Source organism: Alligator sinensis, unplaced genomic scaffold (assembly GCF_000455745.1).
Source record: "Alligator sinensis unplaced genomic scaffold, ASM45574v1 scaffold98_1, whole genome shotgun sequence".
Classification (NCBI taxonomy): domain Eukaryota; kingdom Metazoa; phylum Chordata; order Crocodylia; family Alligatoridae; genus Alligator; species Alligator sinensis.
The window spans coordinates 2,261,449-2,289,184 of NW_005842058.1; the positions used below are offsets into that span (position 1 = coordinate 2,261,449).

The 27,736-nt window shown below is 54.9% G+C and overlaps 1 protein-coding gene across 4 annotated transcripts in view; it reads right to left on the reverse strand.

Annotated features, from left to right (window-relative positions):
- The window catches only part of ZMAT4 (zinc finger matrin-type 4), a 107,487-nt gene extending 82,008 nt beyond the window's left edge, over positions 1-25,479 (reverse strand). Inside the window, exons 1-3 of one of the 4 annotated variants that reach the window (XM_006023028.3) lie at positions 4,610-4,779; positions 2,315-2,438; positions 1,865-1,966 (exon numbers count right to left, since the gene is read on the reverse strand). In XM_006023028.3, coding sequence (XP_006023090.1) covers positions 1,865-1,966 — 102 coding nt within the window. In that variant the 5' untranslated portion in view covers positions 2,315-2,438; positions 4,610-4,779. Of the gene's footprint in view, positions 1-1,864; positions 1,967-2,314; positions 2,439-4,609; positions 4,780-25,326 lie in introns of those variants that run through there. The other 3 variants (XM_006023025.3, XM_025203449.1, XM_006023026.3) reach the window with 3 other exon arrangements.
- Between the last annotated feature and the right edge of the window lie 2,257 nt (positions 25,480-27,736).

Sequence of the window (27,736 nt, forward strand, 5' to 3'; positions counted from 1 at the left end):
TACCCGACGCAAAACCAGGTTGTTTTCCCCATTTCCAGAACATCTGCTCTGAATTAACAATGCTGCTTGCACCTGCAGTGGCACAGGAAGGAGGAGAGGTGGGCACACAGGCAGCAGCCCCTATATTCTGCGCTCTTGCTCATGTCTAGCCTGAGATTTGGCTCCCTTTCCCAGCACTTGCACAACCTAGCACTGCTGCCTTCCTCTTTGCAGCAGCTGCTGGGGATCTCTGCTTCGCTCCAAGTTTACCGGGCAAGACTGGTTTGGCAAGTTCCTCAGGGCATGAGAAGTGCCTTATAAATAACTGCATGCTATTGTCATCATGATTTATTAATGCAATGTGATGTCCTTGCACATCACGCACCTCTGCTATGTTTCCACTGGCAACCGTAGGACAATTCTCTCCCTCTCTCCTACCCATGGCAAAAGACTCGCGCCAACGGGAGCCGAGGTTCAGGCCAACCAAGCAGTCTGTGGGAAAGCCATGATTTGTGGGCACTGACACAAGTTCTGATGGTGTCAGCTGAGTTTTCTCCCTCTCCAAGTCATTAAAACCCAACTGCTCACAAGCTCCTGGCAGAAATCATTTCTTTTCCCCCTGGAGGTTTTCAGTAAAATCATATCTCCCCCCCACCCCCCCCGCCCCTTCCTATACAAGCATAGCTGGCTGCTGCTAAGAGAGGGCATGTCACCAAGGTCCCTTTATAATCCATGCTCTGCAGTGCGTACACTTTCCTTTCCCTTCCTGATCCCTATTCCCATCTGAGTCCAGCTTTCATTTCTCACCCCTGGCTACCCTTAGTCAAGCCACCAAGCCGCCTCACCTTTCTGATCACCTTCTGCTATTTCCAAAGCAGCTCCAGGACTGTAGGTTTCTTATCGCCTGAACGGCAGGTGTCCCGGTGTGGACAGCACAGGGGTCTTTTCCCTTTGCCAGCATTACAGGATGGGGTGTCCCTCAGGGACTCCCTCCCCTCTAACAGGAATGCATTTCATTTTGTTGGGAAGATGTGCAGCGCTGTTAATTGCTGTTCTAACATGTCTCTAATGATATATCCTTTCTAATTGTTTATAGCTTGCCTACCTCTTAAGTGCTTAAATACATTCAACAAATACTAATCTATTCTCTGCACAATTAGCAGTTTCTGCTCAGCAATGGATAGTGCAGCATGTTTAATCTAAAAAAACTTGAGTTTAACTAATCAAACTCTTAATTGAGCCCCCTCCCCACCTACCTTGCTTTTAAAACTAGTTTTTCTAGGGTCTGGACAAGTGACTTCAAGGTCGGTCAGCAGCGAGAGATACAGCAGGCATTGTAGCACAGGCCCTATGGAAAACCTGAGCGCCGAGTTAGAGAACGGCATAACGAGAATGAATTAGCCCACAGTTAAACTGCACCGGTGTTCTGCTTTTCTGTTCTCATTCGCGTTGTCTACCTTGAACTCCTGGGTGATCAGCGACCGAGCTATCTGCAAACGCGCCTCCTTTTGTGCATTGCCTCATTTTCAAGGATTCCTTCAATAGTTCTACAAAGGATCATTTCTTCACAGTAGATCCAAGCAGGAAAACAAATGCCCTGAACATTGCAGCAGCATTGCCAGAAATCCTTAAATGCCAGTGAGAAACGAAAACAAGGGGAAGGTTTGCTGGCATTTAACCAGACCTACTACTGAATGCATGGGGCTCAGGGACAATTTTTGCTGTTGTCTAAGCAAGACGCTGCAGGTTTTAAAGGGCAGACTCCAGGTTTCCGGACCGGCACTAAACCATAGTGACATGACATCAGAGGGGAGGACCTCCAGCAAATACAGCGCAACCTTTGTGAAACCGCGTTCCCAAATCCGAGTCTCAAAAATGACTTTACCTCATAATGAGCCACCCGCTGAGATTCAGATATCAGCTGAGCACTGCAGACTTTGCAATAGCTTTCAGTGAAGAGTTCCTGGTCGATGTCAGATGACTTCATCTGCTTACAGCCATGCAAATAAAGCAGAGAATTAAGGGGAAAAAAGAGGAATGATTAGCTAGAAACATTTCGAAAAAGGTACAGCAAACTAACACTCTGGAGTGAACTGGACCGTTTTCATTACAACTGAATGAAACTGCAGCTTCTTACATGGTTTTGGGCCTCAACACAAAACACGGCAGTCCCACTGTTGTGTGCAAATCCCAACATGCTTAAGTAAATGTTGGTGCTTATTCCTGTTCCCACTGCCTTGCTATCCTCTGCCCTCCCACCATTTGTTACTCTCACTGGCTGTGCCTTGTTTTAGGTTACAGACAACCTCCAGGACAGGGACCATGACACGACTACCTGTAATACAGCAGGGTCTCAGTCTGCCTTGGGGATCTTTGGTTGCCTTCCCAGTATAATCGATTAGCAAGCACCATCACCGTTGACAACTCCGGATAGGATGAAACATGGGAGGGCTCTCAGCCTGCAGAGAGACCCCAAACTGCAACTTTCTGACTTGTCTCACAGAAGCAGTTTGTCTTTGGACACACAAGGAGGGTCTGAGGGTGCCCACACATGCAGAAGTAGCTCCTCCCGGACACCACGGCCACATGCGTGGCCCCAGGTTCAGTCTCGTGCCACCATTTCATGCCTCAGGGCACATCGCACAGAGCAGCAAGCAATGCTCAGGACCAGCAATATCCCTTCCATCGCATATGGGCAGGATCTGGACCCTTGGCTCCATGGAAGAACGGCCCATTAGCCTCCCTTCTTTATCTCTGTGGGTTTCTACCGCTGTTTTATTTGTTTGAGTGCATTAATTACACCTGCATACCCCTCCCATCTCAACTAGGCTGCACCCCATGCCTGTCTGCCATGTGCAAACCATGCCTGTCTGCCACGTGCAGACCATCATGTAAACAACACAGGCTATTCACCTATGTGCCCAGCTTAGAGCACCTGGCAGCCATTTGTTACCCCTTATCAACTCTTTACAAAATGTTCCTTTAAACCAAAGCAAGGCTTATATATTGCATACTCTCCGAAGGCGTTTCACTGCATTTCAAAAGTCAGACACGGAAGGAAACAGGCTGCGTTGTTCCTAAACAGCAGCTTTGATATTTTGGGGCTCCCCACAATTTCCGGTAAGGAACCTCACAAAGAGCAATTCAGGGGTGTCCGAGTTAGCCGGAAGCTAAGGCTATGGTACGTATTGTCCTCATCAGGGAAGCGATTGCAAACATCAGGCTCCGAGTGGAGAGCTAAGTGAGGCATCGGGAAGAACAAGGCTTGCAGGAGCACGAGCTCAGGCAAAGCAACAGAAGCAGCTTGAGGGGCAGGATATAAAATCTGTGTACTAAAAAAAATGAAGTGCAGATCAAAACATCCCAACTCCTGCCAAGAGCCATCTTCTCTGTTTGTCAGCCATAACAAACCTATGTGCAGTAAAAGCTGGGGAACTAATTCAGCTCCCCTAGCACTGACCTATGTGAGTTAATTGATTGTGATGGGAAATAACCAACATGGAAATAAAAAAAAACTACAAGACAGTGTAGGCAGAGAAAGGATCGTGGGCAGACAGCTCTACTCTACTAGCTAGTTGCTGTGGCTGGAAGATCTGCTCCTACCTTTTGCTCTCTAGCCTAGCTTCACTCAACATTGGTATTCTGCAAGAAATCCTGCATTTGTAAGCTGCTCCCAAAAGCCCAGCAGGCATTTCTAAGCGTCCAAAGATTCAGGTGCAGAACCTCTCAAAAGCAGACTAAAAATGCAAGACAAAATTCTCCCCCAAGTCCAACAGACTGAGGCAAAGCAAATCTGACCGCTTTCCTCTGACCCGTAAATCACTAAGGAAGGATCCTACTCCTAGGTCTATAGAGCTCCATGGACTTGTCTCAGCTCACCTTCCACGTCTAAGCATGCCCTCCGGAGCAGCAGGCAAAGCACCTGCATGCATAACACCTGTTAACAGCCCAGGGCTGGGGTCTGCACTCCCTCCAGGATCTGCACAAGACCCCGGTGGGTGGGAATTGGGAATGACAGATTGCTGGAGGAGGGAACACAACCCACAGCTTTCTGCTTATGCAGCAGCTTCCAATCTATTGATCCTACTGGGCTGCAGACAGAGAGAGGCTCAAGTGAGATTGCTACACTTCCCAGTACCACTTGTTAGCCAGGCATGAGGTGCTGGAGTTGTACCCGCTGCATTGCAACAGGCAGGTGTGGTCACACACATAGGGGAAAGCGAGCATTCATAGGGAAGGACTTGGGCACAGCCTCTTCCTGATGACCCAATACAGCCCCTAACCCTGGCTCTGCACCACAAGGCAGACGGAGCGCATTTACCAGCCACGCACACTGGAGGCATTCCCAGGGCATTGGCTATGCACAGAGCTGTCCTGGCTCTGGCCTCACAGCACGAAAGCCTGCAGTACCAACCTGGGGACCAGTTAATCAACCACCAAGAAGACCCCTCCTCTGGAAGGGGATATGCAACTGGGCCCCTGCACGCTCCCTCCCAGGGGAAGGGGGTCCACCACATGGGTACAGCAGCACAAGGAGGGCTAGACCCCCAATCCTGTAGCAAACATGGCAGGGAGATTTAAGTCACGCATTTTCCTCCCGGAGTGATACTACCTAGGGCAATGCACTCACTCCAGCTAGAAGCGCTGTTGGGTCCCCAACTCAACTGCAAAAGTCATCTGAAAGGCAGTCCCTAGGCCAGTGCAGCTGAGGAGTGACTCAGGGACCCCGTCCGTCCACTGGCACCCTAACACCTACAGGAGCTTGATTCTTTCTGGAACATGCCCCGTCCCAGGGCTGACGGGGGCCAGGCCAGCTTGTGAGACCTGATGCTCTTCAGCTGGGCCCATTTAGCAGTGAATAACCCTTGCCTTGCTGATTAGGCATCATTCCTGAATGCCTGTGATCGTTAGCTGGGAAGTGCTAGAGAAGAGGAAATGCCCTTCCTCTCCACAAGAGGCATATTTAAAAATGGGACCAAAAATAAAACCGAAAACAAGTCACTCTTCCATTCTCTAGCCTTGGCTGGTAGCAAGCTGGGCCCAATGCAGGCTGTAACAAGATCTGCCGGAGCTTCAAAAGACAGTTCCCATGGTGGAAATACATGGCTGGACTTCTGTCAGCCAGCACAGCCCAGCCCACCTCGGTGCCTGCTGCATTAGCCAGCGGGGCTGGCGCTGCTTTGCACCAGGAGCTGCCCATCAGCTCCAGCATCCTCTCCCCCTTCCCTGCCTAGGCAGCAAGAAGCAGCCCTGGAAAAAAGGCCCCATCGCAGGGTTGTTCTCTCCCCAGAAGGGTGCAGGATGAGCTGCTTGCACAACCAGCTTGCTCTGAAGCCAGTGCTGTGCCTGGCCAAGGCCTCCCATGAAGGATAACCCTGGCTGGCGTGGCTCTGGATGGTCTCGGTGCTCTCTTGTGCTCATGCCTGTCTCCAGCAGCAGTAGTGGGTGGCCTGGCACGTCGCATATAGGGGTCTTACCCAGCCTTCGCTCGTAGGCAAGCCCTTGTCTTGGAGGCACAGTTGCATTTTGCTTTTTCCGGCCTGGGTCCAGGCTTTCCCCGTCTTGTACTTCCTGCCAGGGCTTCCCTCCTGCTATAGCCACAGCGGTCTCTGCCCAGGCCAGCGCTCCGGCCTCACTTCTAATGACTCACGCACTCAGCTTGCAACAGCAGCACAGAGACACCAATTGGCTCCGACCTCCTGAAGCAGCAAGGCTGGGGTCTCTCCTACCAGCTCTGCTCTCATTAAGATGCCGCCAGGTCCATGGGCTTCTTGCTGTGTCCCTGGGTGCTGCTTCAAGAGCCAGCACACAATTTGATTTTAATCCTGGCCCCGTAGCTGCAGCACCGACAGCAGCAGAAGCCACGTCTCCCTAATGCTGCAAAGTAGGCAGCTGCGGATACAGGCAGGTGAAACTACATCCACATGACGGGCTCCGGTCTGCAAGAGGGCATCCTGGCCACTGTGCCCAGGGCTCAGCATCCCTATGCCACTTCTGCACAGTGACAGGCTCAGGGAGGAGACAGGACCCAGTGCCCAAACTCTACGGGCGCAGCCCAGAGGCTCCACTGCCTGCCCTCACATGGTTGCTTTTTAATAGAGACAGGATGTCAGAGAGGAGGAAGAGTGAGGGACAGCAAGATTACAGGGTAGAGGAAAATAAACAGAGCCAAAGCCTCCTTCGTGCCACTAAGGCATGGAGAAGACCCAGTCATACGTGAAGCTTGGGCACTTACAAAAATTAGGAAGCTTTTGATGACGATAGCCATTTAGAGCAAAAAAAAAAAAAACCCACAGCAAAGGGTGTCTGCTACCTCTGCTGGAAGGAGACAGCCACATAAACACTCCACTGCATCTTTTCTCTATATTGTCCTCACAAAGCTGCTACGAGAAATCTGGACATTTTGAGAGGAGATTTCAATGCCCATCTCGGACACGGACAGGAGGAATACAGCGTCCTTTCCTTGTCCCGCATCAATCCAGCAGAAATGGTCCAGAGCTGAATTCCACCTAGGGCAGCCGCTGCAGAAACGGCATTGCTCTCTTTGCACGTGCCCAACAGAAGTCATTTCCAGCGGTATGCCCCCTCAGCAAGGAACTGTGGCATCAATGCCAGCCTCACTTCTTACTAGGGGAGTCTGTTAGCAGAGGGCTTTTCCGTTTTTTCCCTCCTTGCCTATTATAGTCCACCGCACAAGCACACCCAGTAGCATGATGCAGATCGAGGCAGACAGCATGGCGAGCGCAAGTCTGAGTTCGGGGAGAGGCAGGATGACAGAGACGGAAAGAGAGCTTAGGAGGATTAGTCGGATGTGACAGCCCTGGCTGAGAGAGCTAAAGCTACCATTCCTGAAGTCTCAAGGGAGCATTTTCCAGGCCTACCTAGGCAAATGTCATCCCTGTCTGGGCCCTGAGTCACACAACACACTCTCCCAGGCTCTTCACAGGCTAGAAAGACTTCCCATGCAGCCTGCCAGACAGAAGGGGACAGGTTCTTGCTTCCAGCTGACACCAAGGTCACTGGGTAGCCAAAGAGGGAAGCAAAGAATCGGGACTTGAGCGAGGGAGCCTAAGCTTTGAGCCGAGTGTGAAGCTAATCCTGTCCCACGTGCATAAGTTTGCCCATTGTCCCTATAGCAAGAACCTGGCTCCAGTCTGGCCCCAAGGTCCTTCCAAGCTGGAGTCTCAATTCTGACTCTCACAGGTGCTCCTTCTGTAACACCATGCCAGGCACCTTGGGAGGGGTCTGGCCTGGCCCTGGACGAGCCTGAAATCAGGATGTGCTTCACTGTGCAATAGAAACAGCTGGACTCCACCCAAAATTTACCTTCCTGCTTCCTGTGGTGCTGAGCACTGACCTGAGACCACAGACACGTTGATGCTCACGGCTGTTTCAGGCACAGAACTCCACGCAGCGATAAAGAGACGTGGTCAGCTGCATGTTCAGGGCAGGAAATTATTTTGGGCGGAAGGCCACCTACAAGTTTTGGCAAGCTGTCGAGGGCCACATTTCCCTCTTGGGAAAGCAGGAACAGCCCCACAGTCCCAGGCCAGAAGCCTCTGCTAGGCAGGGGCTTCTGGTTGGGGGGACGGAGCTGGGGGGTCCTTGCTGCTGGGTCCTGCTGCCAGCTTCCCCTGGATCCTACTGCCCTGGCTCTTGTCATCTTTGACAGGCAGCCAGGAGCAAATAAATACTAAATTTTCTACATTTTTAGGGGTCCCACGGACCGGATAGATTGGCATGGCAGACCGGATCTGGCCCCCAGGCCATATTTTGCCCACCCCTGGTGTACATGGTCAACTCTTCCTTCCAGTGTTTCCATGCTGCTGCCAGGGTCTTTGACTGGAAATCTGAACGCGTAGAGGGTCTGAGTCCCTCCGTGCTGCCTGCTCTCTTTGCTGTGTGGGTGATGCTTCAAATCACACCCTTTTTGCTGTGGTTCTCATCCACTGCCACCGCACTGTATGCACAGGGCTCTGTGCAACCATAAAGGGACTTCATTTGGGCTGCAACAACGTGGATCTTTATTAGACGTGCCATGTGCTCCGTGCTGCTGCTTGAGGGGCAGCAGGTGTTTGGAGCCACTGCAAAATCCCCTAAGCACGTGGAGCTTTCTGGCATCACCCTCCAAAGTATCCCCGCTACAACTTGTGTTCCAACCCGCAGGTCGTTACAATCAGTACTCCAGCTCCAGCCAGGATTTACTGTCAGATCCTCTCCTCCTCCTCGCCCCTATATTTCATCCAGGCTGTGTGAGGCCGGGTTCTCCTCTCCATTATACGGGCATGAATCCGGAGCCACGCCATGGGCAGGTATAAATGGTTGCAGACAAAGCAGGTGTGAGAGAGCGGAGAGCAAGCCCTGCTGCACTGTAACAAAATGCATTCAAATGCATCGGCATTTAGCATCGCGTGGGGCCTGCCATAAGAGAATGGCCTGCGCCAGCCCTGACAGCACCCAGAGCAGGACCACCCAGGACCCTCCATCTAACAGCTCCTGCTGAGAACCGTTTCCTTGGGTGCAAAGCCTCGCAGAGTCACAAATTCATGTTCGGCTGCTGAACAGCACTTTGATCTTCAAAGACACCTGGAAACCAGCCCCCTCTTCCCCTATATATACAGCGAAAGAGTCATTTGTCTTTTCTCTTAAATTAAACCCCCAACCAGACGGGTGATGGCAGCTGCTGGCAGATGAAGCTAACATTACAAAGAGCTAGAGATGCCAGCAAGCCAGCCTGGGCTGCTCCGGGGGTATAGCATCCCGTGGGTAACACTACCCAGAGATCCATGTGTTATTGAGATGGAAGGGTCAGCACAAGCCATAACACTTCAAGCATATTTGTCTTTTCCACAGAACACATGCTGGAAGTAATTCAGGCAGCGATTGCTGCTTGCAGCTTAATAACAGTGCAACGCGGAGGCTTGATGAGCTGCGGATTATTTGCTGGGAGTCTCAACCAGGCCCACACCGATATAAAAAAGCACTTTGTCTCGTTTGTTTTTCTCTCTGGGCAAATCCATTGCAGAGCAGCCTACTGCACAAAAAGTTGGCCTGGACCGCAGGCTACAGCGCTGATTTGCTCTACCCAGGCCAGCCCAGCTCTAGTCGAGCAGAGATAATTATCCACATTTCCCCCCTAACCATGGGGACATTTCATAGAGCCCGTGATGCAGTGCTGCCGTACAGATGACCAAAGCAGCCCCTGTCCTAGAAGCACATTCCCAATAGCTCCTCCGCCTCCCTAAAGCCCTGCAGCGGTCTTAAATAAGCCTTTCCCACCCAGTCTTTTTTTGGACCCTTGACATCTGGCTAAACAGAGCTAGCTATAACCTTCACGTGGCCATGCTCCACATGCCTGCTGCCTGCCACGCGATTTGCGTCGTCCCTAAAGAGAGCGGCATGTTCCCGTGAGACCGGCTCCCGTGGCTCACGCCCGGCAGGACTGAGCTGCCTCGGGGGCATGAACACGCAGCTTTCTGGGGCAGAATGTGGCCCCACATTTCCTTAAGGCTATGGGGGCAGAGACTGCAATGGGAGCGATGCACAGGGGCAGTATGGGGCCGAGGCAGTCATATGCCTAATGGGCACTGGCTTTCGGGGATCCTCCACACCATTAAAACAAACCTCGCTCTGAATATCGCACCCTGAAGTTCTCAGCCTGCAACGTGGGACCAGCAAGCCCTGTCCTGCTATAGCGCTCAGAGGGCCCAGACAGGAGTGGGCCTCTACAGGCCGGGTCCTGTACGCATGCACACGAGCAGGCTGGGAGTCTATTCCCCTGAGACTACTTGGGCTTTTTCTGGACCCCGCTGTGATGCAGAGAGCCAAGGGAAATCTGGCTGCATCCTCATGAAGATGCTGTCTCAGTAGCTGCATCACTGCAGATGTCCCAGTGACAGCATCTGTGGATAATTACAAGGTCTTTAATCGACACCAAAAGGCGCGTGGTAGATAATGAACCCCAAGAACAAAGAAAACAGCCTCACTGTTTAGACACTCCAACCCAAAGCAGCGCGCTTGCCATGAAAAAGCAGATCCCAGCTTTCCTCCATCTACTTTTGCCACAGGTGCACTCTGCGTTATGGCTTTGTGGGTCAAAAGTAAGCAGTAGCTTTATTAACTTCCTCCACCCACTGGTGTCATAAAGGGAGTTCATAAGCAATTAGCTATTTCTAATCACTTAATTCCACTTTAAGTCCCTGCCTGGAAGGATCTCTCTCTTCCCAGAATCTGCTAGTCTTTGGCTGCTCTTCAGTCTCTAAAATGAATTTTAAAAATATCCCTTCCTTAAGCAATTCTGCAGCCCTGCGTCTCTGCCGTTCAGAATCGGGCAAAAAGTAACCTGGGCATTGTCTCTCCCGCCACTCCCTGCCAGCCACCAGCCTCGGAGGAGCCTTACTGCAAAACAGCACGTGCACCCGAGACATGCAAAAGCCAAGGCCCACGGGGATACAAACTCTGCATCATGTTCTGGGCTTTTCTTCCAGGGGGCTGAAAAATTAATACACAGCTCCTGTTCCTGCCAGCTGAACACAAACCATGCAGCCGAGCGCACGCGCTTAGGAGGGAGGTACCGCGGGGTCTAAATATTTCAAGCTCCTTTGTCTCCGCCACTTCAGTTCTTTCGCCCAGTGCCCACCCCAGACAATGGTCATTTTGTCTCCTGCTGTTTCACAGAGATTTATTATTTATTGGCCCTCTCCTTTCTGCTGGCGTAGGCGTGCTAAACCTTCCCCTTTCCCCGATCGGTATCGTCTCTGCATGTCAGCTCAGCATCTTTGGGAATGGTAAATTGTGTCAGAAGAGACTTTATTTTAAATACCCTGTGCCATATGGCTATGATTCTTCTCAGCAGTTTTAGGAACGATAACAGCTAAATGGAAATCAATTTGACGGGGCTGATTCCAGAGTTTGGCAAATGGCAGAAAGAAGCCAGCTAAGAAGAGGCATTAAATTTGAGAGGGTGCCAATCAGCACGTTCACATCAGGGACACGTTCAAGGCCAAACTTATTTCTCATGTCGATGCACTGCAGGCCATCAAACAGGGCCCTGTGTGCAGGGGAGAAACGGAGGAGGGTGTGGGGAGTGTACCCGGGGCAGGTGCTTTTCCAATCCAGAGCAAAGGCCGAGATGTTCCCCCTGTGAAAAGGGGCTTTTGCACAAATTTAATCAAAGCAATGGGGGTGCTTGTCCCCCAAGCAGGGGGCTCCATCCGCTCCGTGACACTCCTCACAGGTGCCACCCCCGGGAATTTGCAGAGGAGGCTTAGTGGGCCACGAGCTGCAGCATCACTGCACAGAGGTGGGGCCATGGCTTGTGACGTGTGACTAGGGGAAGCACGGCCCGCCTGCGTGAGTGCAGGCCGTGGCATGGACTCAGTGCACGTAGGTGCATGGATCTGTCTGAACCAGGGCATGACCCACTAGGCAGCATTACCTATGCCAGAAAGGTAGCCGGGGTTTCCTGCCTCGGAAGGCAGAGTGCCGTGTCACACCGGCACGCTTCTGAGGGTCATAATTAAAGTTGCTTGTTGTTTGATCACCTGCTTGACGCAATGTAATTAGACTTGCTGCACGGGTTGATTTTTTTGTCTCGTTTGATCAATGACAAGAAGCACTAACAAGAGAAAGCGCGCGGTTCTGCGTCCCGGCGTCTGTGCCAGCTGAGGGAAAAGCCCCTCGCTCTGCATTCCCTTATCCAATTTCTTCCGAGGAACCCTAAGCACCTGTCCCAGAATTAATGGCTTGAGATCTCCTCCGAGCTGAACCACGGAGTATGTGACAAGCGAGCGCTCGTGCGGGAGCCAAAGGGGAGCGGCAACGCAAGAAGAAAGGCGCCGATTTTCATCGGCGTTATGAATTATTTGTGTTCTTTGGTTGCTGCGACTCTCTCATGGATTAACACCTCGAGTGAGGCTGCCTGCTTTCTCCAGCTATTTAATTTGTCTTGCAATCAAAAGAAAACTTCCTGAACTAATAATTAATGGGCTGTCAGCGGTTGTGTGCAAACGCGGTGCTCACAACGCGACAGCTGAAGAAAGGCAAAATGCTGCCTTTTGAAGTGACTCCTGTACCAGGCTTCTAAGCTGGATGGAGGGCTGGGTCCACCCCAGGCATGAGGGTTTGGTGCAGGCTTTCTCTCCGGAGAAGGCCGGCAATAACTCAATTCTGCGGGCGGCAGAAGGTCCCCTGCATAGCAAGAGCCTCTGGTCCCTAGACGAGCAGAAGGGACCAAACACCACTCCGAAAGGGCCAGGGCATCATGCACAGCCTCTTCTAATTACTGGCAGCAAGAGCTTTGGGGAAGTAGCAAACCTCCTGCTTCCAGGTGTAAGCCACTCTCTAATTAGGAGAGACAAGGATGTGTCCTAGAGTGAGGCGCCAATTATCCCACGGGCTCTCACGCAGGCCTCGGGGACCGGCTGCTGTCGGGGGCACGAGACCGGGCCCCCAGGACCCGAGAGCTGACCCTGCTTGGTATCGCTGGGGAGAAGAGACCCCAGGAGCCCCACTACTTGCCCTCTGCTTTCGCTGAGGATCTCTCAGACAGGGGTTGGGCTCGCTTTGTGCAGTTCCTGCATAACCCCCTTCCCTCTCCTAGCCAGAAATAACATGGTGCCCCCATCAGCCCACGAGAGCCCCAGAGAAGGTGATGAGCAAAGCGTGTTCTCCGCGCAGGGAGTGTGGGCGCAGCTGGGAAGGCAGGCTGTCAGCCAGCTCTGCCTCCCCCTGATATTAATAAATGGGGACTTAGGAAAACAGCCATATGCCCCTTCTCACCTCTTACCTACTTCTATAAATACACAGCTATATTTAGCAATGGAAGAATGGAGGAAATAATAAATACCAGGCATGGCCAAGGAGGGGCTGGAGCCACTAGCTATGGATAATGCCCGCAGGCAGAGGAGGAGAGAAACCTGCATCCTCAGAGCGGGCGGAGGGTGCACCACGTCCTTGAAGCAGCAATATGTGGTGCAGCCTGGCACAAGCTGGACCGCGCTGCCAGCACACAAAAGGGACACGGGCTATGAATGGGGGCAACGTCGGGTCAGCACCTCCCGACTCACTGCCCCACGCAGCCTGGGAATGAAGGGGCTGCTGATCAAATTAGAAGCAGGTACGTTTAGACCAGCAAGGGAAACGGTGTTCGTGCAGCCGGGACGTCCCTTCCCAATCGAGATCCTCGAGTTCAATACTGTGGAGTCAGCTTGAAAAGGAGGGAGATTCCTGGGGCACTGTTAATCATAGTGCAGTCTCATTGTACGCATGAATACAGGCATTTATAGCAGCGTATTATGGCATACCCATCGGACAGCCCCAAGGGGTGTCCAGCTAACCAGGACAATAAGTGCTACTGAAAGTCAGCGCACGTTTCCCATTCAACAAGGAGCATGATCCCTTGATGACTGTTTTACTCAACTTTATGATAGCGGGGATAAGGTTTGTCTGGTTGCCCACAGCAGGGCATCAGCTGGGTCCTGCCAGGGTCAGGAAAGGATGCCAAGCACCTGCATAGCTGGAAGCAGAGAGCGTAGCTCACAGCCAGATGCCAGATACCAGATCTGATGGGTCAGCAGTCTGCGAACCGGCCAGCTGGACTCGCAAACACACTGCTCTACAAGGAGAGGGGGCACCTACACCTGGCAGAGCCTTTCTCTCTGCATATGGTGCTGCCCAGGGTTCGCACAGGGAGGCGCACAGTCGGCTGCCGCAGTCCATCAGGTGCTCTGTCTTGCACCAAACTGGTCCTTCCCGCAGCCAAGCTGGACCGTGCGGCATGCCAGACAGCTACGGTCCTGCTGGCAACGTGGTCACACGGCCATCACTATCGGTACAGGACCAGAAACACCAGAGCCGCTGCATGGGGGGCCTGCGTGTGCCATGCGCATGGAGCACAGTCCCTCCTGTCGGGGTGCTCCCAACCATGCTGCTCCACGCCAAGCTTTCCAGCTTCTGCCCATTCACAGCTCATTGCTCTTGCCCGGCTTCTGTTTGACATTTGTCGGGGGGCCACGAGGGATGGAGCCCGGTGCATGACAGCTGCCAGCCTGGCCGAAGAACGTCAGTCAACGAGATGGGCTTGTCCCGGCGGAGCACCCCCTGCCTGGGGAGCTGGCAGAGAGATGGCAGGAGAGCTCAGTCCTGATGTTCAGGGCTCAGCACCAGAGCCCAAGCCGCGGGCTCGCAGCTGGCCAGCAGCACCAGGAGAAAGCCCTGTCCCACGGACACCGCGACAGAGCCGGAGGCTCGCCAGGATCGTGTTGGGCACAGACCCACCCGCGGGCCTCGGAGCCAGGCCCCGCTCCTGGGTGCGCCTGCCGTCTGAGCAGAAGAGCACGAGGAACCGGGTGACTGAAAGGAGTAAAAATAAACCCTCCTGCCAGGCTGAGACAGTTGGCGGGCTCTAATTAGGAGGTGGCTGGATGCTGTCAAGTGGCGGTAGGGGGGAGGAGGGACACCGACGTCTTGTAGGTGCTGGGGAGACGATGCTGATCTGATGCTGAGGGTGTCCCCCCACCAGACCCCACAAATGACTGCCTTCCCTGGGACTGAGACCAGCCAAACGCCTGTAGGATGGTGTCCGGCAGGGGAGGCTTGGTAGCCAGCCCGTGCTCCCTTCTGCCCTGTCCTCCCCCTTCCTTTTTGCCACCCAATGTGTCCGGCGTTCCCAGCCGCTTTGATCATGACCCGTCATGCCAGGGCGTCAGGACAGCTCCCCGCGTGCGGTGCCAACTCTCCTGACCGCGCAGCCCAGCCAGAGGTGCAGGTGCCTGCTCAGAGGGGCTGGGACCAAAGTGCACGGATGTGCTCTGCACGCAAGGAAGGTGCTTTGTAGTTCAGAGACAGCCACACGACGGCCGTCATGTGATGTGGCAGTTGCCAGGGCAACGGTGGTTTCTCTCCAAAAGCAGCATAAACAGTTTTGTAAAAGCCTCCCGTGCTCTTTGGGCTCCTGGCTGCCAGGCTGCAGTAGCCTGCTCCTCCCGCCGTCGGGCACTCCTGCCACGCCAGGGCCGGCCCTGCTCCCTCCGCCCCGGGCAGCTGGCACCCGACACCCAGCGGGTGCTCATCCGCTGCCAAGAACATCTGTGCAGTGGACCTGCCTGCAAATCCCGCGTGTCTGCGCGGGGGCTGGCACAGGAGGGCAGGAGAGGAGGGCTGCTGCAATTACAGCCAGGAGGCAGCCTTTATTTTGGGGCTAGCAGGGCCTCTCTTTTTTTCCCACCGGTCCCTAATTACGCACAAAGCGGTAGGACGTGAGTCAGGCCGAAATCTTTGCCTATCATTAATGCGCAACTTGGAACCTCTTGTACTTTGCATAATCAGGGCTTGTCATCCCCAATCAGCTTCAGCTCAGGAAGCCACGAGGCAGAGCCGCGCAAGGTGGCCGTGAGCAGAGGGGAGGAAGCCTTCGGGAACCAGCGCGACTTGGGGTTTGGGAGACTGCATCAGCGCCCTGACGACAGCCACCCTGGGAGCCTGGCCGCTCTCCTGGACAAACCCTCTTCCGGACCTCGTCACTTGGGCATGCATAAGCCCGAGCAATGAGGCCAGATTATTTTGACGTTTGCTTGTAAAACTCCCACATCCAGTGACGAGAGACAAGATGGGGGGAAGGCTGGCGTGCAAGCAGGAAAGGCGAGATCAGGGCAGGCTTCCCTCTCCAGCGCCGGTGCTACCTGGCTTTTCACAGCAGGCAGAGTCCACGTTACATCCCAGTGATCGTGGTTCATAGATCCTGAAAGGCACAAATTACCCATTTGTTTGCCCCTTACTAGACATCTTCTAGTGGGAGGGTTCTGGATTCATCGCACTTTGCTCTGGGGAGGGGAAGGGTCTGGTGCTTAAAATGTTAAGAGCGCCGCATCGTCACCTGCATCTGCGGAGAGGAGTGGGGGCAGCTGAGGCTTATTTGCATCGGAGCTGCTTTGCCGTGAACTATTTTATTTCACTCCGCTCCTGGCGCCTCCTGGGCAATCAGCGCCCTCCTTAGCTGTACAGATCAAAGCCCCCTGCTGCGGAGGTAGGAGGCAGAGCTCAGTTTTGCAGTGGCTTCTTTTTTTTTTTTTTTGCATGCGGTGAGTCAAAGTCTGGAGGAAGTCATTGTCTGTGGGAGCCGAGTTCGCTCGAAGCCAGGCAGGCAAGTGGGGAGCGATTCGGAGCCCATTCAGCCCCTGTGCAGACAAGAGCTGGATCCCACCCTGCACCAAAACCACTGCGCCCTCCACACTGGCTTCTCCTTCGGATGTATTGCTGGAGGACTGCAGCATGCTAGGCACCGTACCAGCCTACAACAAACGCAAAGCCCAGCCCACAAGGTCTTACAGTCGAGGTCGCGTAGGCTCCCTGTGCCTCAGGGACCCATCTCTAAGACCTCAGTGCCATGCCCCTTCTCCCACTCTGTCTTATCTGTTGCAAGGCAGTAGTGCGGGAATTTGTGGGGCCCTAGACTCTCCCCCAGGTAGGAACTTCATCTCAGGCAGGAGACGTTCCCAGCCTGCAATAAGCAGTGCATCCTCTGCTATCCTTAGTAGCTGAAGCCGAGCTCGCCATACGCTAATACAGGGACGGGCAATTATTTCGGGCGGACGGCCGCTTACTGAGTTTTGGCCAGCCATCGAGGGCCGCATAACAGGCAGCCCAGGGCAGACAAATATTAATTTTCTAAATTTTTTAGGGGCCCCGCGAGCTGGATAGAATGGGCTGGTGGGCCACATCTGGCCCACGGGTCGCATTTTGCCCACCTCTGAGCTAGTAGATGATTCAGGCACAGGATCTCGAGCGGTGCACCTGGATCCCCTGGCTAGCTCATTGCAGCTCTACCTATGCTCTTTTCATTTCACTGTATGCACAGACTTGGCATCCTCTAGAAGCGGGGTGAGCAGATTCAGTTAAGCGTCTCCCCGTCAGCGTGTCATCAGGGCATGAGTCTCATCCACAGGAGCAGGCCGCAAGGCGCTTTCCCGCAAACAAAGCGTGAGATGCTCCTCTCTGACGCTCCCTCCCTGAAGCCCTTTCCCTTGCTGCTTGTTCTAATTTTACTTGCTGATTGTTCATTCCCTGGCAAGCAGGGAGGCCTTCGGGAGCCAGGCCCCGTGGGTTCGATTTCAGTTCTGGCATGGTTTTGCTTACAGGTTAGCAAGCCACTTGTCTTCACATATTTCAGTCTCCCCAGCTGGAATAACATCGCCCTCCTCACCAGCTCCCGGCAGACAGGTTGTGAGGGCTACTTAATTAGCACTCATTATAGCGCTTGAGCTGTTTGGGTGAAAGGTGCTACAGAAATGCAACATATGAGCTCTTCAGCCAGAATGACTTCAACTTGAAGCTGTCAGATGCCCAGGGTTTTGCCAGCTCCAGGATGAGTGCTGCAGGGTCCTTCCGCAGCTTTGGAAAGGGTGCTCTCGAGAACATTCATTAGCATGCTTTTCATTAGGCTCAGGATGAGGCAGGACATTTAACACCACAGGGAATCTGCTCCAATTTTCAACCTGGGGTCAATGAGCCAGCCTTCCAACCACAAGAGAAACGCTGACAGGTTTCAAGGTGTAGTGTAGTGACCCCCACGAGTTGGCAGAGGTGATTCCAGGCAGCCTAGAAACACCCAAATCCCCTTAGGGCACACAGCAAGAGAAGGATGGGAATCAATCTGAAAGTGCATCATGTGGAAGAGCGCTAAAGTAGCCTAGTCATTTCCAAGGCTGTATAGTTAATTGAAATGACTCATCTTCCGGGACAGGAGGGGAGAAGTCAGAGTGCTGGAGATCTCTATACATGTGCAAAGTTAAGATGCTCAGAGATGGCACTCAGAAATCAGCTCCCTTTGCAAGCCTGATGAAACGGGTTGGTCTGGAGCAGTGCAAGCCTGCATTGTGTCCGTCTGCTCTCGGGTCGCTTGTCAGAGCCGGGTCCAGGAGATTTCCGCTGCAACCGCGGACGGTTTGAGAAAGAATCCAAGAGCCAATCGGTACCATAAATCAGTAGCAAATTGGGCCCCCAGATCAGGGCTTCCTCCACTGTTCAAGGTTTTTATGTCAGCACAGTGAGTTGAAATTGCAATAAAAATAGCAGAAGATTAAAAAGAGAGAAATAACAGGTCCCTGCAGTCAACATGACTTAAATTCCCTGTCAGATTCCCTGTGAACTACAGCCACCCGCATTTGATAATTAGAATGATTAATTATTCTTATTATAATTAGTAGTATCATGCAGCCTCTCCAGTGGCAGGAAATAACGTTGTCATAAAGTTGTCTAGTTGCTTGATCTTTGAAATCCACAGTCAGATGTACAGTTCCTAGGACCTACACTAGGTTTGCAGTTGGTTTTTCACCGTGAGATGGTGAAACCTGGAGGAGCATCATCAGATTGAGCCCAAAGGGATAGATTAGTTTCAGTGGAATTTGTTGCTCAAGACAGCTGAAGCCCACACCTGTTCTGCTGGATCAGAAAATCCCTGAGCCCTCTTAGGGATACTTTTGCAGCATCCAAGCCTGGATCCAAATCTTTTCCCGAGGTGCTAGCTAAGTGTGAGAATGGCGTTAGTCATACTGCAGTAAAGCTGCTTAGCAGGACGGGTAGAAGTGCGTTCAGGGAAGAGACTTTACCACGTCCAGCCAAATAGCCCAGCACAGTTGTTTTCAATGGCACACTAGGTAAGTAAAACATCTGCGGGCAACTGGACCCGATGATCTCACGAGGTCCCTTCTAGCCCTAAACTTCTGTGAACGTGTGTGTGAACTCAGTTGGCAGTAAGAAAAAAAAAATCAAGTAAGATGTGAAGATGCTCCTAGGTGCGAGATGGAGGCTAACAGGGGACGTATGAGAGCATGGCAAGGCAGAGCCCAACTGCAGAGTCTCATCTGCGTAGGTCCCAGAGGGAATACGGCAGAGATGGGGGAGGCGAGGGGTCACCAAAAGGCAGCAGGAGCGACTAGGCTGCAGAAACTCCCCTAGCAAGAGAAACCGCACGCTTGGAGCTCTTCATCTGACAAAGCAGGCAGACGACACGTGGCGCATTAAAGGTACTCCCACTAATGACCTGACTGGAGAAGGTCCATCAGGGACGTCTGTTCTCCCTGTTCCACACTACAAGGAGGAGCGGGTGCCGTGTGCCCCGCAGACGTGGCAAAGGCGGAAGTACAAAAGCACGTTCTTTGCTCACCCAGCATGAAAACCTGTGGAACCGCCTGCCGCAGGCAGCCGGGAGTCCACAATCCACCGGGATCAAAGAGCAGCAGTGCATTTACCTGGACTGCACAGGTGCCCAGGCCCAGGGCGGCTGCTGCTCCCTGCAGCTGTGGAGCGGGGGCAGCCGGATCCCAGAAGCAGCCTGGCTTGCTGCTGGACACTTCGGCTGCTGGGCTCCGGTGCTTGCTGGGTGATAAACCGCTCCAAGCTTCACACGCACCTAACCCGTCCCTTCTCATTTTTCCTTGGTTACAAGCAGTGCCCCACGATCCCTCCACCTCTCCTAGCTGCTCCTGTCCCCTTCTGGCTTTCAAGGAGCACAGAGGCGTACAGAAAGCTCACTCCCTGCTCAGAAAGCCTTGCAGGCTAACAGGAGACACGTGCCTGCCCATCCCAGCTGCGACCCCCTTCTGACCTCCAAACCCCAGTGCCAAGACCTGGCTGGGTGGCCGCACAGCCTGCAGCAGGACATACGACTTGGCACGCTGAGCTGCTTCAAAAAGCCCCCCGTAGCTTTCCTCGGCAACACGCCGCCTGTTTGCATGTGCGCACTGTGCTTCAAAGGATGGGGAGTTTGTTGCACCCTTTGCCGCAGGCTTGGCGTCAGCTGATGGATGCTGAAAAGCAGCGGGTGTCAGGTCCTGCTCTATAGTGGGGCTGTCTGACAGGTTGCCCCAGGTGTCAAAGACCCCTGGACTGGGCTTCTCCTTTTCCTTGTACCACAGCATTTCACGGCTGTGAGGGCCGGGGCTGGGGGTGGTGGCGCTTCTTCGGGGTTGTGTTTGCACCTTGGTTAGCAGTTTCCTCACTAGCAAGGAGCAATGTCGTGTGTATGTGTATGTGCTGGGATTGTTAATGTTCTTCTTTGCAAGGTTCATATCGGTCGCTTGCTTGTTGTGGCATTGGGGATTATAATAAAAACCAAAAATATAAATGTGGATTTATTATTATCATTATCGTTATTATTATTCACCAAGGAAAATCGGATGCCGGGTATCTCCCACTGGGCCCCGCTGGGTTTGTTCTCCGCATGTAGCGAGGCCAGATGGGTTGTGCATTTGACAGCTCTTTCATCTGCATGCCGCAGGTGGAACCGGCCTGGACGCCCCATTTCCCCTTTAGCGCGTCAGGGCAAATCCATCTCTGCCTCAGAATAATGCTTTTTAACTTTGTCCTTCGCCCTATCTCTCCAAATGAGGCTCTTGAAAGCCCCTTTTGAAGCCTCCTGTGTGAATTTCTAGCCCCGCTCTCCTATCGCTCGCTGGTGGAATGGATTAAAACGAGCCCTTTGAAGTGCCGGTGCTTTGGAGGCAAGCTCGCTCCGCACTTTGTCATGTACGGGAGGGAGGATAATAAACACCATTTGCCTTCTGATTTCCCTGTCAGCTCGTCCTCTCCCGGCAGACTTGAAAGCATAAGAAAGCTGGAGCCACGCGGCACATCCTCTCCATCTGAGAGAGGCCGCTCTCGGCACCTGCCTGCCACCGCCGCCTCGTGCGTTTGCTGCGAGGGCTGCCTCAGGGCTTCCACATCGTGTATGGTACATGTATCCTGCAGCCATTGCATGGCTTTGATCGCGAGGCCCAGATCGAGAGAGCGCGCCGCACAATCCGGCGGGCTTGGCTCCCCTCGTACCCCATTGGCTGCCTGCATCTCCCGCCCCTGGGCCTGCCGTGCAGCTCCTCCAGTATTAGCACGGGAGGCATACGAGCAAGGGGCACGCTATCTGCGGCGCTGGAGACCACAGGATGGCATCGGGAAAGATGGAATAATATATATCCTCCCTCCAGCACCCTCTGGGTACCTTGTCCTCTGGGGCCCCATGACAGCCATTCAGCACCATTAAAAGCAGGTCAAGCTAAAGGCTTCCCTACCTGGGAGTGGACAGGAAAGCCGAGGCTATCGCCACTGGTGGAAATACCAGAAGACTGAGCCCCCACGTCTCCCAACTGTGTGGGAGGCAAATCAAGGGTAATGATGTCACTTGCTGACCTCATTAATGACATCAGTGCAAGCAGCAGGGTCCTGCCAGCACGTGGGACGCTGCAGTACGCCAGCTGGCTCCGTGTACCCAGCTGAGCCAGGACACCTGAGCCGTGACCCGTGACATTTCTGGGGCTCTCTCGGGCATCACTACCCACCTGCTGCAGGCAAGCTCTCTGGGCAGAGCTGCCCTCCTGCTGTGCACGAGAGGTGACACCAGCACCCTGGGCCCGAGGCCTCCAGGTGATGCTGCAATAAAGGGTGACAGAGGTGACATTTTCCAAAGCGTGCAGGGGCCTGCATGAGTCTGGCCCTTTTGAGTGTGTTTTCCAATGTGTCAGAGGCTCCATGCAGCCCGCTAGGAGCCAGCAGTCGAGCACACGCGCATGGCAGAGACAGGCTGGGATCGTCACCCAGGCCCTCGGAAAGGTCTGGGGGCTTCTGGCACCGTGGATCTGGCACAAACACAGAGGACCGGCCCCTGAGCTGCTGTGAAAATGCTGTCACTGCAGAGGAGCTGTGCCAGCATGCACCCCCAAGGAGATGCCCCCACAGCTCCACCCCCTGACGGGGTCAGCACGAATGCATCTGTCACGTAGCAGGAGTCAGCAGTTACTGCCTCCAGAGACAGCTGCTCAGGTCCCCACTGCGCCCCTCCAGCCTACGTCCTTAGCTGCAAGGTCAGCACTGCACCATAAACCCTTGGACCCACCTTGCCAATACAGTGAGCAGCTCAGTCCCTGCCCCTGCACTGCTGGGCACGAGCAGACCCCCGGGCAGGTCACAGGGTGGGACCAGAGCCCAGGACACGCTGCCCTTGGCTGCTGCATGGGCGAGCGCTGCACCGCACCTGCAAATTCGCAGGCGCGCAGCGTGGCCAGCACAACAGCCTGAGCAGGCTGCGGCTGCCAGGCCGTTAGGCCTCGGGAAGATCTTAATGCCACACAACAGGCAAGTTTTAATATCGAGAAACTTCATCTCCAGCCATCACTAGCTAATGGGACGCAGCAAACTGTCTGGAAAAATGAGAGCATTACAGTAAAAACAACAACAAATTAAACTCGGAGACAATCAGGGAGCGATTAGGGAGCTCTCCTCTGGGAGCGCTTCCGAACTCAAGGTCTTTCTCCAAATTTGATCGCTCTCAGCAACTTTATTTCTTGCTAATTAATAAATGTGTAAGTAAACGGCACGTCTTCCGGAAGGGAGACAGCTCCCCAGCCCAGCCCAGCCCAGCCTCGGCAACACGGGAGGACAGAGCCCGGTGGCAGGTGGAAGCAAGCATGTCTCCCACCCGGAGAGAAATCTCCCTGTCAGCAGAACCAGCAGCAGGGCTGTGACAACAGACACCACGGGGTGCTCCTGCTACAAGGTGACTGGAAGGGATGGGACGGAGCAGGCACCGGCAGAAGGGAAAGGGCAAAAGCAGGGCAGAGTGCTTTGCCTCTCCGGGTAATGCACCCCGGGGTGCAGACTAGGTCTGCACCCAGGAGTACCATTCTGATGCAGCCGGGGGGTCTGCTGTGCCTCCCTGCCTGGTAGCCGAGTTAACACCTTGCCAAGACAGCTCTGCTCCAGCCTTGAAGAGGCTGAGACGTGCTCCCTGCCATGGAGCAGCAAGATGCCTGCAGTCCTGCAGGCTCCCTGGTATGCCACGAGCCTTGCACCACGGGAACAGCCCGGTCCCACCCGTGAAGCACGCCCCATCCCCTTACCTCAGACAGCGGGGCAGTGCTGGGGCCAGGCTGTGCACACCACACAGACCTGGAGAAACCCACTTCCCCCCCTGTTGTCCAGGAAAGCAATTATACAGAGACCTCTTGTCCTTGCATCTAATTTCCTTAGGCGCATGCTTGAAGGTAAGCACTGGCCGAAAGGTTTTCCCAACCGGTGCCCACGAAGCACAAGCACATTACAGAAAGGTGCCTGGTGAGCTAGCAAGGGGGCTGGCAGGGCTTTGGACAAGCGCTTGCTCCTAGGAGGGCCCTCTGCGGTGCTACCCACCCTGTAACAGCTCTTCTCTGAGCTGCAGGCCTGTCTTTTCCCGTCTGCTACCGCACGAAGTCTGGAAACGCTGCTTTGAGATGACTCAAAGTTGTCTCTCTCTGCAAACTGGAAGTGCTCGTGCTGTACAGCAGTGGATCAGACATGCAGAAGCAGGGTGGCTAGGCTCTCTCGGCCCTGCTAGGGGCTCTGAAACGTCACGCAAAAATGTAAAGAAAGAAGACAAAGCTGCAGGGTGGCCCTGGACCAGAGCGTCCACAGAGCCACAGCCACGCTCCCCCAATAAGTCCCACGTGGGGGGACAGACCAGCCTGGCCTGCCCTGTTACACTTGACTTAGTGGAGAAGGAAAAAGAAAGAGGGAAGGCCAGAAACATCCAGAGGAGGGAGAAGATCCATGTCCTCAGTGAGACAACATCACCTTGGGGTCTGCAAAGCTGCAGCCCTGCCGGGAGAGTCTCTGCACGCAGTAACCCCCAGCACCCGGACAGCGCTTCCAGCAAAGCACCCGACGCACTTGGCCATTGCTGCGTCCTGCCTGTACAGCGTCCCCGGCAGACAGCCCACGCAACACTGCATCTGCCATCCACAGGGGGAAACTGAGGCACGAGGACTTTGGGGCCCAAACCTTCACACTTGGCTCTGCTTTACCAGCACCTAGACACTTGAATAACAAGGACCCGGTGCTCACAGGAGCCAAGCGTTCACACCATGTCTGCACAGCAAGCCACAGCTTTATTTCGAGGCCCAAACCCACAGGGTTAGGAGTCTTGACAGGACCTCGCAGAAGTGACGGGGCCCAGGCAGGCCTATTGCCCCAGTGTCCTGACTCCCAGTGACCCCCTACAAATGCTGGCACTGCCGAGTCCAGCACCACAGGACCTCTGGGGCACATGGGACCAGCTCGTCCACCCCCGGGCCCCGAGCACGCCTGGGAACAGGAGCCCAGGAATGAACAGGAGCCGCGAGAGGCTGCAGGCTGCTCAGCACAGACGGCTGGTTACATAAGGACAAGCCTTGAGAAACGGGGTCTGCTGTCAACTACCTGCCACCGCCGAGGTCTGGGGGTGGGGGATGTTTTGTCTTTTAGCAGCCAAAGTCCTGCTGGGGGGGAGGACAAAGTCACAGCAGGATGGCCTGTTATCTTGCCAGGTAAGTCTCCGGGGAGAGCGTGCAAAGCTGGGAATTACGTAGCACCACACGATGCCATAAAACCCGCCAGCCGGAGAAGCCGGGCTGAATGCAACTGCTTGGGCCCACGTGGCCGCTCGCTGGGACTTGCCAATTAAACCCTGTCCTGGGGACTGTTCCTAAGACCCTGCGGTGTGCGGACAGCAGTACCCTTTTCAGACCGGCTGATCAGCAAAGCACCGCGGTGACATGGAGAGTGACCGGGAGAGCTCTGCTCCTTCAGGCGGGAAGAGTTGCAGAGCGTGCGACCGTGCAGCGGGCTGGGACAGGCGCTGCGGCGATGGCGCCTGGCTGCAGCCTGTGCAAGAGTGAGGGCAGGAAGGGCAGGAAGGGCAGGGGGCCGCAGACTGGACTCGAGGTCTGGGGAGGGCGTAAAAGCAACACGGGTGTGCTGTGGCTAACCCCCTGCCGCTCTGGCCTGGAGCGCAGGGGCTGGTGTAGCTAACACCCTGCCGCTCTGGCCTGGAGCGCAGGGGCTCGTCTCAAGGAAGCAGTGCTGCCTGGGCACTGAAGACAGCCTTGGCAGGTGCCCTGGTGGGGTCGCTGCCGGCGGGTGCTGTGCTGGGTCCCTCTTTGCTCCGGTTATTTTTACCAGCAATTTCTGGGTTTCACCTATTTCTGGCAAGACGTGCGGGAGGGGGAAGAGATCCCCGCTTTTCCTCTCCAAAGCGCCTCTCCCCCTCCCCCAGGCCCTTCCTACAGCAGATGAGTCACCGTCTGGGAGCCTTTTTCAAAACAGCGATCCTCAAATCCTGCACTGAAGCACCAGCCTCCCCGGTCCCTGATCCGGCACCCGGGCCACGGTCAGGCTGGCCAGCTCCCAGGTGAAAGCAAAGCCCCCTCACCCAGGAGCCCCCCTGCCTGGCAGAAACCTCACTGTGCTGTCCCCTGTCTAGCCGCTGATTTCAGGCCCTTGAGAAGGGGTCCTGGGGGGACACCGAGCCCTGCGAGCAGTGCCCACCGTCGCTCCTGCTGGGCTCACCTTTCCTGCGCAGCCCTGCTCCTGCTGGGAAGCCCATGTCCGGACCGGCTGCGCTGTTTGCAGAGAGCCAACACGTGCTTCTGCAACCGGCAGCTACACCATTGCTGAGGCCAGCAGCACGCTCCTGGCTCTGTCGAGCACCTCCAAGCTCCACCGGCCACCTTCCTGCCCCACGGGCCCTCCCACAGCAGAAGAAAGTGCAAACAGCATGCAGCTGTCCTTAGGGTGCAGCTGAGAGCTTGTTTACATGCCGGGTCAGGCAGCTCACTGCGCAGGTGCTGTATCCATCAGTGGATACAGATTGCCAGCAATTCCCATCTCTCAGCACAGTCTGATATTAAATATCACCCTTATCCTGCCCGAGCCAGTCCGGCTCATCCTGCCTTTGTTTCAGGCACGGTCACCGAGAGACCCGTGATGTGCAACATGTGCAGCCAGCCTCGCTGAGCCGGGGGACCGTGGGGCGCTTCCACAGGGGCAACGCAGGCTGCAGAGCCGCGGGGCTGCTCTCCCACGCTGGCTTCTGAGCCGGCGCCGCTGCAGCGAGGCTGGCCAAGGGAAGGCAGCTCTTGTGCCGCCCTCAGCAGCTGCACTGCTAGAAACGTGCCGGCGCTGGCTGTCGTGGGCACCAGCTGGGAAAGTTTTCCAAACTTGCTGCAATGAAGAGATGGTTATTCCCAGGCAGGTGCAAGCACCAGCATGCCCACGCTGCAACTGCAGAGCTCCACTCCCTGGAGTCTGCGTGACCTGGGGAGTCCTACTAGGAAAAGCCCCTCCATATTTAACCCAGGATCCAGCCCAAGGAAGCAAAGCAGGAGAAGCCCCAATTGCGAGGCCTTTACCACCCTCCATCCCTACTGATGACAGGAAGAAGAAAGGATCACAGAGGAACGGTTCGCAAGCTGGCCCAGAGCAGCAGGCGGCTGTCCCCCTCTCCCACCTGCCCGCAGGTGCGAGGGCAGCTGTGTCCTATGTGCTCACTGGCGCTGGAGCCTTCACGGCCCAGGGGCTGGCTCCAGAGCACTCCCTGAGCACACAGGCACATCCAGCACCTGCAAGCAATGGGCAGCGTGGCACTGGGGAAGGCGACGCGGGCTGGGGTACCATGCACGGCAGCAATGCAGACACCCCCCTGGTCCTGGGAAGTTTACAACCCCCTGCAGCCCCCACCCCACCCCACGCTGCTCTCCTTTCCCAATCAACTTCCCAGCCACACACATTCACACGCAAGAAAAGCAACAAGGGATGGGGCAGTACCTTTCTCGTGCTGCTGGGCAGGAGAACAGAGCTGTGGCGGGGATGCTGCTAGGATGGACGCGCTCTGGAGTTACAATGACAGCGTTCCTCTCTCTGCGACCAGAGCTTTCAGCAGTCCAGACCAATTGTGCTGGAAATGCACTTAGTAATTATCCGCTGGAGCTCAGGCTCCACCTCCGCCACGCTGATTGGTCCTCCTGCCCTGTGCAGGGCTGCATTGGTTTCAGGCAGCCCCACTCTCTACCTACTCCAGACTATTGCTCTGAGCTTCTGAACCAAATGCCGGGTCCTGCGGGTCCTGGGGGAGCTGGACAGGTGAGGGGGGGAAGCACGGGAGGAGGGTCAGAGCTGCATTCCCAGGCAGAGGCCAAAGCCCGCTAATGGGGTTTCTCCTACTGCAACAGTCTGAGGATGCTCCAGGCATTGAGTTGCTGCGGGAAGGGACCTAGTGGAGATCACACCTAGTCCAGGCAGGGCCATCCCATCACAGCCAAGGGCTCATCTCACCTGCACGCAGCAGCTGCAGTGCCGCGGTTCCTACCACTGCTCGCAGCCATCTGGTCCAGCGCCTCGTCATTAGAAAGTTCTCCCTAGCATCCAAGCTCCCGTTGCAGTTTAAGGCCTGTGCGTGCCGAGAACCAGGGCTCTTTCTCCTCTGCAGAATGACTCTTCTGGCACTTGAGACTGTAAGTGCTCCCCCTCTCCACCTAATCACCCCAGCTCCTCCACCCTTCCCTAACCCACAAGGCACAGGACTAGTGGGTGTCAAAGGCTCAGGGAGGAAGGTGGCTAGTTACATGCATACAGGAGAGAGCTGTCGCACACTGGAAAATATAGCATCTCAAGCCCCCCCAAATCTACCATGTGAGGGGCTGTATCAGCAGTAGCAGCAGCTCATGCATCTTGCAACAGCTCTGGAGGAACAGCCCCTGCTCTCGGAGCTCGTGGCAAGGAAAGCAGAGGCAGAGGCAGGGGGACAACCGGAGGCCGCTGATGTACCGGTCAGCTCCGCTCATTGTCTGCAGCAAGACAGAAGTGGGTCGCACGAGAGGCATCCGTGTGGGTGGCTGCAGAGAGGGCCTTGCACAGGGCCCCAGAGGCCTGGTACCAGACGCCGAGGTGACTGCAGCCAGCTGGTGAGCAGGAGCACAAG